General features: G+C 33.0%; 1 protein-coding gene across 1 annotated transcript in view; it reads left to right on the plus strand.

Annotated features, from left to right (window-relative positions):
• LOC114717868 (uncharacterized) overlaps nt 1-16,023 on the plus strand; it is a 70,190-nt gene that overhangs the window by 48,362 nt on the left and 5,805 nt on the right. Inside the window, exons 7-8 of the mRNA XM_028903090.1 lie at nt 10,331-10,783; nt 11,590-12,192. Coding sequence (XP_028758923.1) covers nt 10,331-10,783; nt 11,590-12,192 — 1,056 coding nt within the window. The remainder of the gene's footprint in view (nt 1-10,330; nt 10,784-11,589; nt 12,193-16,023) is intronic.

Genomic DNA, 16,023 nt, shown 5'->3' on the forward strand with positions numbered 1-16,023 from the left:
GCGGGCTGCAGAAAAATGAAGACCTAGGCAGCGTAAATCGGAGCTATGATTGAACTGGTGAAAACAGTACTTTAATTAATCTTAATCAAAATAATATAATTTAATATATATAAATATATGATTCTGTAGTTAAAAGTTCATTTTAATCGTCATAAAAACTCTTTATGCAGTAGTAAGAATAATATTTAAATAAAAAATATATTAATCCACAAAATGAACAAAACATTGACATATAATTATAAATTTAGGTTTTATACTAAGGGGGTATTTGGTTTAATTAAGAAGCATTTTTAAAAAGTGTTTTTACACAAATCAAGACAAAACTCTTCTCACATATTTACTTTGTCTATTGTAAAATTATTTTTAAAAAATGGTTGGTTTTCACCTATGGTGTGTTTGGATGAAACCAAACCGTGGTTTGGAAAGTGATTTTGAAGAATAGATTCTGTGGAGAATAGATTCTGAGAAAAAGTAATTCTGAGAAGTGAGAGTGTTTAGATAGTTATTACCAGAAGCACTTTTTACATGTCAAAATTACCAAAAAGAGTATACGTTAATATGATAATTATATAAATGATAGATTTTATAATACATTTTGATTTGAAGAAATAAAATTGTTAATGAAAAATTTTTTACTAACATAATTAATAATATATAAGATAATATAATTAATACATAATTAAAATGTGTATATATATTTATAAAACATAATATTAAATATGTTTATAGAAAAATAAAATTTTTTTTGCTAACAAAAAAATATTAATTTTCTTTAAAGATTTTAAACGTGAAATCCCATAACATTTTTTCACAACTACTTTTTGTAATAACATACTACATGTATAATAACCTTTGATGTTTAATACAATTAATTAATTAATTGTCACCACATATATATATTCATAAAATATAAGAGTAAAAATATTTTTAGAGAAGATGAATTATTTTGTTGCAAACAGAAAATCATTTATTTTTCTTGAAGATTATAAACATAAAATGGGATGATATTGTTTGATAAAATAGAATAAACACGTCTTAAAACAATTTATTAATTATTAATTATTAAAGTAAGTAATAATTAGCTTGAGAATATAAGGTATAATATTAATAAAAGAAATATAATAAAGAAGTGTCATAATAATTAAGATGATGCATCGATACAAAGCATTTGTAATAAGTTTTGTTTTTAACTACATATTACAATCTATGATAAAAGGAAATAAATAAGACATGACTACTATCTTTGTATTGAATTAACAAGTTCGTTTCTTATGCTGTCACGAACCTGAGCCATGTAAGATGAAGATTAAATTGATGAATGTATACGTGAAAATCCAACCCCATCATCATTTTCTTCTGCATAAGTACCTTCTTCTTTCAACTGAACGAATCCAGGATCAGTAATAGATGTCGTTCTAATAAAATTATGTATAGCCATCGTTGCACAAACGATTTTAACTTGTGTTTCATAATCATAGGATGGCATGTTTCGTAAGATTGTGAACTTTTTTTTTCCAAACTCCGAAAGTTCTTTCAATTGTACTCCTTAAACTTGAATGGAAATAATTAAAGACCTCATTGTCATTTTCAAACCCATATGTCCTTCGAAAATTAGGCAGATGGTAACGCTCCCGTCTGTATGGGCCGAGATATCTATTTGGTGTTGGGTATCCAGCATCCACCAAATAATATTTTCCTATATAAAAAATGAAATTATTGTAAATTATGTTTCTATTGCTAAGCTAAATATAAATAAAATGTAGGAAATAAAAAAATATCTTCAGGTGGATGGGAAAAGTTCATTGAGGGAGTTGTGAGGGCATGATCAAATATCCGAGTATCATGTGCACTACCTTCCCATCCGGCCAAGACAAAAGTAAAACACATGTCCCAATCACAAACCGCCATAACATTTTGTGACACTGTTCCTTTTCTAGAGATAAATTTAGTTTGATCTGTTGCACTAACAACGCAGGAAACGTGTGTGCCATCAATTGCTCCAATAGCATGTTTAAAAAAAGGCCAGCATTTACCATTAGGACATTATGAAAATGTCTGCTAATTGTCTCCCCTGAATGTTGAAATCTTTCTTGTTGCATTCTGCTACTAAGTGCATGGCCAACGATATGTAAAAACATTGCAACTGATTCATGTATCCCTATATTTTTAGTTTCTTTTAGACCATGTTGTTGCAATTGTTCCACCAGGCTTAAGAACACACCCCGTTCCATCCTAAACATGTTATAACAACGACTGGAGTTGCCATCTAAAACATCCCTTACCCATAAGCAGCCTGTATAAGCACTTGTATGCCGAGGCTCTTTACACAAGTTCAAAGTAGCGTATGCACCGACCAATGCTGCAACTTTGTTAACTCTTTTTTTTTTGTCCCTTAGCATGCTCTTCCACACATTTAATTTCAGCATCCATATTCGTTTTATCCTGTGCATATACACATAAAGTTTAGAATTCTTACGTAGAAATTACGAAACATTTATAAAAGTTACAGAGTTGTTTGATTCATATAACAACCCACTAGTCACATAAAACGATACACATATGGAACTGTCTAATATAATAAACAAGTCATAAATCCCTAGTGTAAAACTCCAAAATAGGTAGAAGTTGTTCCTTCTAATCCTTCAGAGCTGCATACATTTCTCGTGCCTCCAGTCATTCCATAAGGAGTTGTGTGCACCGTCTAAAGAAATCAGAATCACTGACAACTTCAGGAACTGTTTTCAGGTGAGACAGGACTCCCCTAATTGAAATCTCATAAACACGCGCTTCTTCTTCCAACCTTCTAGCTTCCAGTCGTGAAATGACCTCATTTCCACGCTCGGCCTCAGAAATATTTGTTTCAACAATCTTGCTAAGTGCATCCGCTATTTTCATAGAGGGAGATGTGCGTTTTTTCTTGACTTCACTCTTTCTTCTGACCCCCAGTGAGCTACTAGGTTGACTCCTACCTCTGCTTGTACCCCCACCACTGTTATCCTGCCTCAATTCAGTGTTGCCTCCACTACCTCCACTATTATCATTGAAGTTCACTATGTTAAATTCCCCACTTATACCAGTCGGTGCACCTAAAATTTCATCACTATCTCTGGACCATTCTTCCAAATCTTCATTCGGTGTTCCTTCACTTGGAAGTGTCATGGAAGAAGGTGCCCATGCTTGTGGTCCAGTTGCAGCTACACTCTCGAACAGTTGAGTTAATTGATTCCTAAATTGAAGTCCTCTTTCTCTAAATTTTTCGTAGTTTGGAACTTCCTGCACATTAGACACCAATAATATCATAAAATATTCAAAAAAACAGTAAATATGCACAAAACATTAACAGGTAGAGAAAATGTAAGATCAAAAGGTTCAATAATTACCCTTATTTTCCTCTCCTTTCAGTATCCCATCCCAATCCTGTCTCGCGAAGCAGCCTATCCCATGTTTGCCACTCCTTTCGTAGGGAATCATATTTATTCTTAAATTGAGATTTTTCATACACTCCCAGTTTTGGCAGTAAACTTATCACCAAGAATATCCCAAGCTTTTTTTGTTAAGCTAGTACCTTTTCTTTCCCCTTATTGCACAAGTTCAATGCACAGGTCAAGAAACACTTTAGTGGTTCTTAGATCCCAGGAAGCTTTCACCGTATCCTTACCCATTATGCTATAGCACAATTACAGCTCTTCAGTCATCACAAGTTAATCAACCCAAAATCATATGAAATAACAAAAATCATATTGTCTACTGCAATAGGTGAAAAAGTTGACCACATTTTAAATCTCAATTCCTTCCTACCAAACCAAGCGTGACAAAAATTAACAAAACAAGAAAATTCTAATTTTACATGGTTGGAAAAAATACACCCCCTCCTTTCTAAACTTCATTATCTGTTTTTACTTCAAAATACTAAAACTTTTAAAACGTCCAAAATAACATGTTAATTAAATATATTTTTTTTAATTATTGTAGAAAGACGATTGGAGGCCAAAATAATAAGAATAACCATATTTGAACTATCATGCACTATAAATCATCTTGTACTTAACCTTTGAATAACTGTGTATTACGAATATATTTGAAAAAAATTGGTTCATCTGTGTAATTAATACAAATGTTCATGATGAACGCAATAATATTATAAAGCACATTATTGTTTTTAAAAAATAACATGTTGCACAAGCCTTTCATAATATTTTTTAAAAATTATATCCTTATCAGATTTGTCAACCGAAAATAAAAAAAAAACTAGCAACATAAACCTCTGACCAAAATGCAAATCACTTCCTTCAATATATATACATGGATTTCAGTTGTGATTCCATTTTTCCTTACTCTCAAAAGTTGGCCATAAATTTATCAAAATCCTTAATACAACAGTACAGGGTAACACATTTCTTATCTCATCCCAAATCAGATCAACTCTTAACAAATAATGTTAATGAATTTAATTAATCATAAACCTAAAGTACTATCCACGGCAACAACAAAAAAACCAAAGTCCCAATATATTGCTCGACTTCACAAGCTTCTTCTCCGGGGGAAATCTGGATAGAAAAAAGGATCCCACGCTAAGCAACAACAGGAAAAACAACTTGCATTGAATTTATATAACCAGTAGAATTCAATTGCCAGACTTTCTCATCGATATACGTCCCCTGCCTCCAGAACCAAACATTGATTACCAAAATCTGTTCCCTCTTCGTTTCATAAAATCAGAAGCAATTTACCAAACGAAGCAATAATGATATCATTCCTTCGAACAACAAAAACCTAGTTGAGCAAATTGAAAAATGGAATCGAGAGGAAGCTTGCAATTCGAAGAGGATATACAGCCAAATCATTCCAAATCAACATACCACAATCAAAATACTAATAGCCACGGTTCTAAAAAAATTCATATGACTTGCAACGGGATGACAGATCGAAGACAGAGGAGGGATCGAACCAGAACCATAAGCAGGAAGCTGATAGATCGATGAATGGAGGAAATACATGAGTGAACAAAATTTTTAACATCACCAGAGAGAGCTAACTTGAGTACAAGATTTGACTAACTGAACTAGACAAGCCGACCTCACCGGGCGAACTGAAGAATGAAGATTGGAGACAGAGGATGGATGGATCAGACTACCCAACACTTGATCTGGTTTTGGCGAGTCGAGAAACACACGACCAGCTCCTGTTTTCGCGAGGCCAGGACGATCTCATCGGTGTAGAATTTCAGAGTAGCAACGGCGAAGAGGCGAGCTGGTGATGAAGAACGGGTGAAGACGCGACCTGATGATGAAGGGGCAAAGAGCCGAGCTTCGAGCTGAGTGGAGAGAATAATCACTCTGATCATTCATGAAGGAGTGTCGGCCAGCGAAGAAGAGAAGGAAGAGGGTGTTTTTGGAATGACTATTGCCACGTGATGAGCCGTTCCAAATTTTTTACCAGAAGCGACAATTATTAGCTTCTGATAAAACCATGGTTTCACTGGGTGAAACCATGGTTTTACCTAAACCACAGTTTGCAATTTTATGGGGCCTGTTTGGATAACATTTTAGGGAAACCATGGTTTGAGCTTCTAAACCATGGTTTCCAATGTCATCCAAACAGGCCCCTAATCAACCAGTAGCAGCAGGAAAAAGAATTGCGATATATTTTAAATATGTTGAAGAAAATAACCAGCAGAGCATCAGTGGGTGCAGTTAAATGAATTGAGGTTGTCAAGCTGTTGGCTTAGGAGAGTCACCCCCATATGGGCCTCTACAGTATCTGAAAATTGTTAATTTATAATTAAAATGTACTAACTGATCCTAAATATAAGATTTTTTTTATCAAAAGAGTATTAATTTAGAATTTTTTCTTTTGGTTTTTAATAAAAAGAAAATTAAAACCATTTTATAAAACTTTAAAATATTTGTTTAGGCTATGTGATGTAATTATGAGTTTGACAAATTTAATAATTTAAATAAAAATATGAGTTATTTATTTTTTTTTTTTTTGAGGAATTTTTCCTAAACATGTGTATGGCCTATGCCCTATGGGTTTGTGGAAAAGGAGGGCAATAGTGAAGTTGCAATGCACTTGAGGCTTTCATTAAACAACAATTAAAACCAAAAAACCGTGTGGGATCCCCATTTTAAAGTTAAAACCGCGTTGGAGTTCGAAGTTTCTGACTCGTCTGGGGAAGGAAATTCAATAATATTTTTTTTGAGTAAGAATTTAAAGTTAAGTCTTGCAAAAACTTCATTGTTTTGTCTAAATATGGTTAAGTAATTAATTGGTCTAAAAATTGAAAACAAACATTTCTATCATATTTAAGAAGATGCATTGAAAATTGATTACGAGGGGAAAACATTCATAACAGAAATTGACAGAGAAAAATTGCATCTGATTTTAAATAAAGATAATTTTAAAAAAATGTTATTGATACATCTGACTTATATTAAGAACTATTTATTTCTTTTATAAGATGTTTTATAATAAGAATAACAAGAAGTATAATTTTTAAATGAAAAAATACTTAAGCAAATTAACTTTATCCTTTAAATCCCTTTTATAACGCAAGTGGTATTGTAAAAAGGAGAAAATTAATGTCAATTTTTTTATATATGTTATGTTAAGTCTTCAACTACATATACTCATTTATATTTTTTTGTTTATATAAATTTATAATAAAATACTGTTAAAATAGAATATATCAACATATATGATTAAAGACCTTGGCGTAATATCACTAAGCAGTTGGATCAACTCGTCAGAGGTTGTTTCAACTTAATTAAAAGTCATGGGTTTGATCCTTAGACATGCAGCAGTGTAGGTGATAGGATAGCTGTCTTATAGGTCCTCAAATTCTTGATCTGAATTAATCTGATTTACAGTATAATTTTTTGAGGAGTTGGTAAGGATATCAGGTGAAGTATTTAAAAAAAAAAGACTTTAGAGTAAAAGTGATGGGATGAAACCAAACCATGGTTTGAAAAAGCGATTCTGGAGAATAGATTCTGTGAAAAATAGATTTTGTAAAAAAGTGATTCTGAGAAGTGAGAGTGTTTGGATAGTTGTTATCAGAAGCACTTTTTATATACAAATTACTAAAAAAAAGATATAAGTTAATATGATAATTACATACAAAATAGATTTTATGATATATTTTAATTTGAAGGAATAAAATTATTAATAATATATTTTTTACCAACATAATTAATAATACATAAGATAATATAATTAATAAATAATTAATATATATTTATAAAATATAAGATTAAATATGTTTATAAAAAAATATGTTTATAAAAAAAATAACAATATACATATTCTATAAGCTCTCATACTCTCTTTTTTCTCTCCAAAAGCAAAAATTTTTTGCTTTTTTCAAAACCATAGTTTTGGTTTTTGAGTGGGTGTTTGGATGATTTATTCTCCAAACCATAGTTTAGGGTGTCTTCCAAACACACCCTAAGAATGTGTTTGGTATGAGGGATTTGGAAGGGAGGGGAGGGAAGGAGAGGGATTTTAATCATTTTTCCTTATTTGGCAACACACAAATTTTAGGAGGGGAGGGAAAATTTTAAAAAATTTTCCCTCCCCTCCCCTCTTCAACCTCCCCTCCAAAAATTGGGAGGATTTGGAAGGGAAGGGTAATATTTTGTCATATTGTAACCATTATGTCCATATTTTGTCATGTTGTGATTATTATGCTCATATTTTATCATGTTGTGACTATTATATCCATATCTTAAATAAAATAAGAACAAAATTGTCTATATTAAAATATTTTTCCCTCCCCTCCTCTCTTTTTTTATAAATCCAAATAAGATAATATTAAAATTATTCTACTCTCCTCCCCTCTCCCTTCTTTCCATTAAAATCTCTCCCCTCCCTTTCCTCTCATTGAGCCAAACGTTCCCTAAGGGATAGATGGAGTTTCATTTAAGTATTATCGTTTTAAAAATATTTTTCTCGTTACTCGTGATTTATGGGCCTCGCGTGCTTGTCCCTTCGCCTTCACCATCACTCCCCCTTGTCTTTCTGCGCTCTCCTTTGCAAACTTGCAGAACTTTTAATGATTACAAAGCTTACTTTCCTGGTCGGGAAGCTGCTCTCACTAAATCCTTCGTCAGGAAGTCATTTCTGGAGAAAATTCTTATTGGGGTGAGATTTAGCAGCAGCAAAGGCCTCTATTTGTTCTTCTGATCACTCTGATAAATAAGATTAATCTCTCTCATCCACCCCAGCTTCACACACAGGTGACTTCCGCTCTAATCTTTATGATTTTCTCCTAATCCAGTCTTTGACTCATCGTTTGTTGAGTCTTAGAGATGAAGCTGTTTTAATTTCATTTTGCCTTCTTGTATTCTTTCAGAAAAAGGGGCAAGATATATAATCAGGTCAACCTAAGAGTAAAGGGGAGAAGCCGCGATCATGACGAATTCTACTGGATATATAGGAGTCACTGATTTCTATATGGCATAATGTGTGTGTGTGTATATGTATATATATTTTTCCCTTTCAACAGGGGAAACTGTAAGAAATGATTGAAATATCATTTCTGAAAATAATTGAACAATTAGTTGATGATTGTATAACTCATGCCTCTAATTATTTGCAGGCATGAAGATTGGTTTGGCACAGCGTAATATAAGCAAGCACATTCAGGTAAATCAAGCAGTCGGGGTGGATAGTGACAAAAAGCCAACTGTATGGATTGGCCAGCATCTTCGCCTCAGCCGCTGGCGTATCCGATGAGCGGCTGTTCTGTTAACAAAGCAGCTGGGAAATTCATAGCGAGGCATCAGGGTTTGCCAAGGTGTGTTTCTGACAACCCCCCCGCCCCCACACACACACAAAAAGAAATAATAAACGAAAATTAATTATTTGATTATGTCATTCTCATCCCTGAAATTTTTTATTTCCCATAATGTTGACTGTCCCTAAATATTAAACCCACTACAACTCAATATACAATTTTAATCATTTAAAAGTTTTAGTCTCTAAGTTTCATAAAATATATCATTTTATCTTCTAAAATATAATATTATAAGTGATTAAAATAAAGAATTGAGTTATATTAAATCAAAATTTATAGATTAAATTGCAAAATGAGTGAAAACTTAAGTGCTAAGAAATTAAGTTTCTTCCAATGAATAATAAATATCTAAACCTACAAAGTTGTCACTCCCCTTTTAGTTTTGATTTTAATTTGAAAAAAATAATTTTTAAGGAAAAATTATTCCAATATCTAAATTTAGAAGTTTGTTATTCCTAAAAACCTTCATTGACTTTCACCTATAAATTTGGCCCCTCTAAATGATAAATGGTGATAAGTGTTGTTTGATTTGTAAATTTCTACTCCTTCGGTCCTTAATATATGACCTAATTGTTGAGTTAATTTTGATTCTAAATATAAGATCTATTTCTCATATTTATTAATTTTTTTTAAATTATCTTTATGGATACTCCTCTAATCATAATCAAGTAGAAAAGGAAGAGAGGATATTAAAAAAGATGATTGTGGTGCTTTAGGAAAAACATGTCATATTCCTTATAATTAACTAACTTACCTAACTTCCTTAATCTAATCAAATTAGTTAAATAAGTCTTATATTAAGGACCGAAAGAGTATTATTTTAGTATACATACTCATAGTTCAGCAACAAATTTATTCATAAACCGAGATCGAACCTAGGATTATTGAAAATAAATAACTTTTGAATTTGATTTAGGAAGTAATTTTCCTTTTTTATTATATTTTTTTATAAAATAATTCATTAATATCAAGCAATTAATGATTAAAAATGAATATATACAAACATATAAATGGATATATAGGTTTAAAATTTAAATTCATTAGCAAACTCATAAACTATGAGATTATGAGTTTAAATCTCGCTGCCGATATAAGAGAGTGGGGGACTAGCTCCTTCCAGTGAACAAAAATTAATCCATTTATCATGTAGAATTTTGGTAATGTTTGCGATATATTAGGGAAAAAGCAATCTAATTACTATTTGCAATATTTTGTTTTGTTGTATTTTTCTTCAAATTAAGTATGCAATCATTAATCTTTGCTTTTTATATTTATGATGAGCATATTAACATTAACTCGATTTTATTTACAGCGCATCTAGCATTTTGATGTCATTTTTTATGTGTCTAACACCTTAATTTTATTTATAGTACATCCAGCACTCTAAACTATTAGGATGCTAGAAGTAATTAAAACAATTAAATATTAACATCATAATGCTGAATGCGTCACAAATAAATCTGAGTGTTGGATGATAATTTATGATATTTAATAGTAATACTCATTCCATTTTGGCAATTATTCATTTCATAGGACTTGGCATGATGCGTTCTTGAGCTTCAGAGGCGAAGACACCCGGGCGTGTTTCACTTCTCATCTCTTCTCCGCTTTAACTGATGCTAGAATTGTTGTTTTCAAAGATGATACCGACGTTCCTAGGGGGAAGCGTATCTCAACTGAATTGCTATTTGGAATTGGACGTTCTACAATTTATATCATCATCTTCTCCAAAAATTATGCTGGTTCTAGATGGTGCCTCATTGAGCTCTCCGAAATCATGAAGCGTCACAGAGCACAAGGTCGAGTAGTGTTACCTGTGTTCTATGGCGTGGATCCATCCGTGGTTCATAATCAACTCTCTAGTTTTGGAGAAGCATTTCAACATCTTATACATAAAAATTCACCCCCCGCAAATGAAGTGTCGAGGTGGAGGACAGATCTCCGTGAAGCTGGGGGTATTGAAGGGTTTGTCATGCTCAATTCCAAGTAATTTTTAAATATTTCGTTTTCAAAATTTCTTTTCGATTTTGCTAAGCCTGAATAGATCACATACAATAGATTCTTGCTGCAATTTGCGCCATTAGTGACGTAATTTTTTTGCAAGCAAATCACTTGTAATATTGGATATGAGAACATTCCATGGCTAATAAATAACAGCAATATGTTATCAAAGAATAAGTGTTAAATTGGTATATTTAATACTCCTCTGGTCTTATATATAAGACCGACATCAAGTTTCCAATTAGGTTTTATATTAAAAACAAGAGGAGTATAATCAAAGGGCCGGGGTGAAATATTGAGTATATTATCAGTTAGGAAATTCAGTTTACTTTATTTTCTTATTTAAATATAGCGATTTCAATAGCACAAATGATGTTACGTTTTCCTTTAAATTATTGCTTTGAATTTGGTCAAATTTACATATATTTTATGCATATGATACTGTAAATTTATTCAAATTATGATATATTTCATGTGGGCGTCGTTGAATGCTCTCTTGCGATCTAAATTTTCATCTTTATTCTCTTAAATGCATGGACTTCGAAATATATGTGTCTTCTTCTTATTCATCTCAAACCTGTCATGTTTATAAATGATGAACTATCATTTGATATTTTCATTTTAGTTTGCTTAATAGAGCAAATTGCACCATCTGGTTCCTTAAGTTCAATCGTTTGCTTTAAATGTTCACAAGTGCTTATGTGGACCTGCTTGAATGTTGTGTTGTGGCCCGAATTTTTCATCTCTAAACTCCTCAATAATGTTCTGTTATATTTGTGTTTGTAATGCAGGAATGAACGAGAGGATATCCAGAATATTGTTGATTGTGTTTGTGAAATATTGGACAAGAAAGACTTGTTTATTGCTAACTACCCTGTCGAAAAGGACTCTCATATGCAACATTTGATTAGAATGTCAAAAAGCCATCCAACAAATGATGTTCACAAGTACGATGTGTTCTTGAGTTTTAGAAGCAAAGACACTTGGGCATCTTTCACTTCTCATCTTTATGCCTCCTTAGGTAATGCTGGACTTGTTCTTCCCAGAGAGGATGACGACCTTTCTATGGGGAATGATATCTCAATCCAATTGCCACTTGAAATTGAACGTTCTACAATGTCAATCATTATCTTCTCCAAAGATTATGCTGGTTCTAGATGCTGCCTCAACGAGCTGTCCAAAATCATGGAGCTTTACAGAGCAGATGATCAGGTAGTCTTGCCTGTGTTTTATGGCGTGGATCCGTCTGAAGTTCGTAATCGACTCTATAGTTTTGGGACTTCATTTCAATTGCTTATACAAGAAAGTTCACCTACAAAAGATCAAGTGTCGAGGTGGGAGACTGATCTCCACGAAGCTGGAGGCATTGCAGGGCTTGTTGTGCTCAATTCCAAGTAATTTTTAAATATTTTGTCTTTTTATTTCTTTTTAATTTTGCTAAGCCTAAACAGATACACATGAATAGATTCTCGCTGCAATGCGGGCACCATTAGTTACCATTAATTTCTTTTTTTGTGGGTAAAATACAATTGACCTCCTTTTAAATTGACCTCTTCTTAATTTAAAAAAATAATAAAATTTTTATAAAATATGAAATCTAAATTGTTTAAATTTTAATATTAATGGTTGAGATGATAAGTGAATGGAAGTGCAGGAGAAGGAAAATGGAAAGATTCCTTTCATTTTTTTTATTTCCGTTCTTCTTCATTCTTCCTGGGCTGACGCGGAGAGTGAGGGTAAGAGAGATAGTGAGAGGAAGATTGCTTGGGTGTTACTAGGTGCTTCGTAATTTGTTCATATTCTATTTTTTATTCTCCTATTTAATTTTCGGTTTTTAAGGAATTTAGGGTTTGATGGATTTTAAAATTATGAAGCTTCTGGTTGATTATTCTAATATTTATTGAACTAATTATGTTAAATTTAAAACTTGAAAAGAGTATATTTGTCTAAATGGTTGATTTGAGGAAACTAAAATTACAATTTGATTGAAAAATTTATAATTTATGATGATGGGAGGAAACTAAATACTAGTATAAGGCAAACAAGATGCTTGAAGAACCTACTCTAAACTAACAAACTACGCTATAAAGCTAGCAACTGGCGGCATTGTGCCACTGTCTATCCTAAGCTGTTCTTCATAGAACTCAGGTGGTTCCAAAATAGTCACAAAATCCTGGTCAAGAATTGAGATATTTCATTGTTTACTGTTTGTTGATGCCTTGATGTGGGCTGAACCTGAGCCTATTATTGGATAGCGCTGATAACGTGGGTTGAGCCCTAGTGGTTTAATGAATGACTTTTTCTTTTTTTGCCAACAATGAATGAAATTAATTGAGATATTCGTGTTATGTTGTATTGTTTTGTTTTGTTTTGTTTTTTTTTTTTGGAGCATTATGTTATATTGTTGATTATAATGGGTTGTGGTGATAATGATTGTACTGTGGGCTCCAAACGCCCTAACCAATTGCATATTGATTTAACTGTGACTTTGGAATTCCAATTTCAAGTACCGAAATTATAGTTGTGACTTTAGAATCCCAATTTTAAGTATTGAAATTATATGGTGTTAATCAAATGGCCAAATCTTTTATTACCATGGTAGAGCCTTTGCTCTTGCTAAGCATAGGTATTCTCCTAAAGCACTAAATGTGAGCACGTTTCCCAGTAGACATTCGAATCTTGGTTCGACATATTGTGAGAAAGTAGCTCCTTCTGCTAAACCTAACCCTTGTTGGTTATGATAGAGTATTTTCTATCATGGTAGAGCTTTAATTTTTTTTTTCTTAATCATGGATGATAAATCCTAATTACCATGGTAAACTTTTATTTGATTAATTTTATCTTTTTCTATCACGATTAACTTTTTTAGGATGATTAGTGAAATCTTGTATAACCATAATAAACTTAATTATAAGATTAATATTTTTCTACCATTGTTATTATTTAAGTTTTTCGGCCAAAACTTTCTATCATGATAGACCTTTGTAAGTGGTTTCTTCCTTTTCAGTTATGTTGACTAATTCAATCTCATTATATTAAACTTCTAATGCATTAATTTTTTGTACATATATTTAAAATATTAATTTAGACAACTTTTGTTTTCAAATTTTAAAAATTACTAAAATAAGTTTGCGGAACTGAAAATATTAAAATGTGATTAAAAAGTTTAAAAATATATATCTTTAAATCATTTTATGTAACATAAATGATTTTTTAATAGGCCCTCAGCTCGGATAAAGGAGGAGGGTTGTGTTAGGCTCTCGACAGCCAACGTAAAAACCCGTCGAATCTCATGAACATGGATCAACGAAATAATTATGCTAATGCTAGGTCGTTGTCCAAAAGTGATGCGCTGTATGGCTAGAGTATAGTGAGAAATGAGCTAGAACCGCTGCATCGTCGCCTGGATATAGTGTTAAATGAGCGAGAGCTACCGCACTCTCTTGGACAAAGGCAGCTAAAGAAGTTAGTTCATGAGACTGAGATTAGATTTGGCACTTGGAATATTGGGATGCTGAATGAGAAATCTATGAAAGTAGTAGGAGTTATGAGGGACAGAAGGATTAATATCTTGTGCCTCCAAGAAACCAAATAGACTGGAGAAGCTGGCAAGGAACTTGAAGAGTATAAACTTTGGTATGCAGGAAAGGTGAGTGCAAGGAATGGAGTTGGTATCATCGTTGATGGAACATGAAAAAGAAACGTGGTAGAGGTTAAAAGGTTTGAGGACAGAATAATATCGTTAAGAGTAATTGTTGGAAAAGATACTATCAATATCATTAGTGCCTATGCACCTCAGGTTGTGACAGAGACACACCTTAAAGATAAGTTCTGGGAAGATATAGAGGGGTTGGTTCAAAGCATACTACTCGAAGAAAATATTTTTATCGGTGGGGACCTTAATGGACATGTCGGTAAGGAAGCAGGACAATTCAGCAGGGCCCATGGTGGTTTTGGTTTTGGGGAGCTTAATAGTGGAGGACAATCTATTCTCGACTTTTCTCTTGCATATAATCTTAAGATTGTCAACACTTGTTTTAAGAAGCGAGTGGAGCATTTAATCACGTACAAAAGTGGTGTCTCAAAATCACAGATTGATTTCTTTTTGGTTAAGAATCCAGAGAGAAGATTGTGTACTAATTGCAAAGTGATTCCAGGAGATGGGGTGACTACCCAACATAGAGTACTTATTCTTTATGAACGTTTTAAGAGTACCAGGCAAAAGTACCATCAAGTGGTAAAACTCAGGGTTAGGTGGTGGCAGTTAAAGGGTGAGAAGTGAGAGTTATTCAAAAGGACCTTTTTGGAGGAAGGGATTTGGGAGTCGCAAGGAAATACAAGCATGATGTGGGAAGAGATAGCTACAAGGGTTCGTTTGGTAGGTAAAGCAATTTTGGGAGAATCCAAAGGTCGTGGTCAGAGAGATAAGGAGACTTGGTGGTGGAATAAGAGTGTGCAAGAGAAAGTCAAACAGAAAAGAGATTGTTTTAAGGCCATACACTCGTGCAATAGTGTAGAAAATCGAGAAAAATATCAGTTGGCTAAAAAAGAGACGAAGAGAGCAGTGAGCGAAGCACGTACTAAAACTTATGAAGGGTTTTATCAGGAATTAGGAACAAAGACGGGAGAAAGAAATATTTACAAGATTGAGAAGCAAAGGGAAAGGAAAAAGAGAGATTTGGACCAAGTAAAGTGTATAAAGAATGAAGATGGTAAAGTGTTAGTTACTGATGGTGATATTAAGGACAGATGGGAGGCTTACTTTTACAAGTTGTTTAATGAAGGAAGCAATTATGCGACTCAAGACTTACAGGACTTGCTAATTAACGAAGATGATCGAAATTTGGCTTTCTACTGCAGGATCCGTATCGGAGAGGTTAAGGCATCTCTCAAGAAAATGGACAATGGAAAAGCCATTGGGCCTGATGGTATCCCTATTGAAATTTGGAAATGTTTGGGCGATGAGGATGAGGTGTGGCTAACCAAACTTTTTAATGAAATTTTACTCTCTAAGAATATGCCGGATGAGTGGAGGAGAAGCATTTTAGTTCTTATTTACAAGAATAAAGGAGACATTCAAAACTGTGCAAGCTACAGAGGGATAAAACTTATGAGTCATGCAATGAAGTTGTGGGAAAAAGTGATAGAATATAGGTTGACTGGTTGAGGCTGGAGACTTCTATTTCAAAAAACCAATTTGGATTTATGCCAGAGAGATCCACATC

Source organism: Neltuma alba, unplaced genomic scaffold, assembly GCF_004799145.2.
Source record: "Neltuma alba isolate B1F8T4 unplaced genomic scaffold, ASM479914v2 tig00011780_pilon, whole genome shotgun sequence".
Lineage (NCBI taxonomy): Eukaryota > Viridiplantae > Streptophyta > Magnoliopsida > Fabales > Fabaceae > Neltuma > Neltuma alba.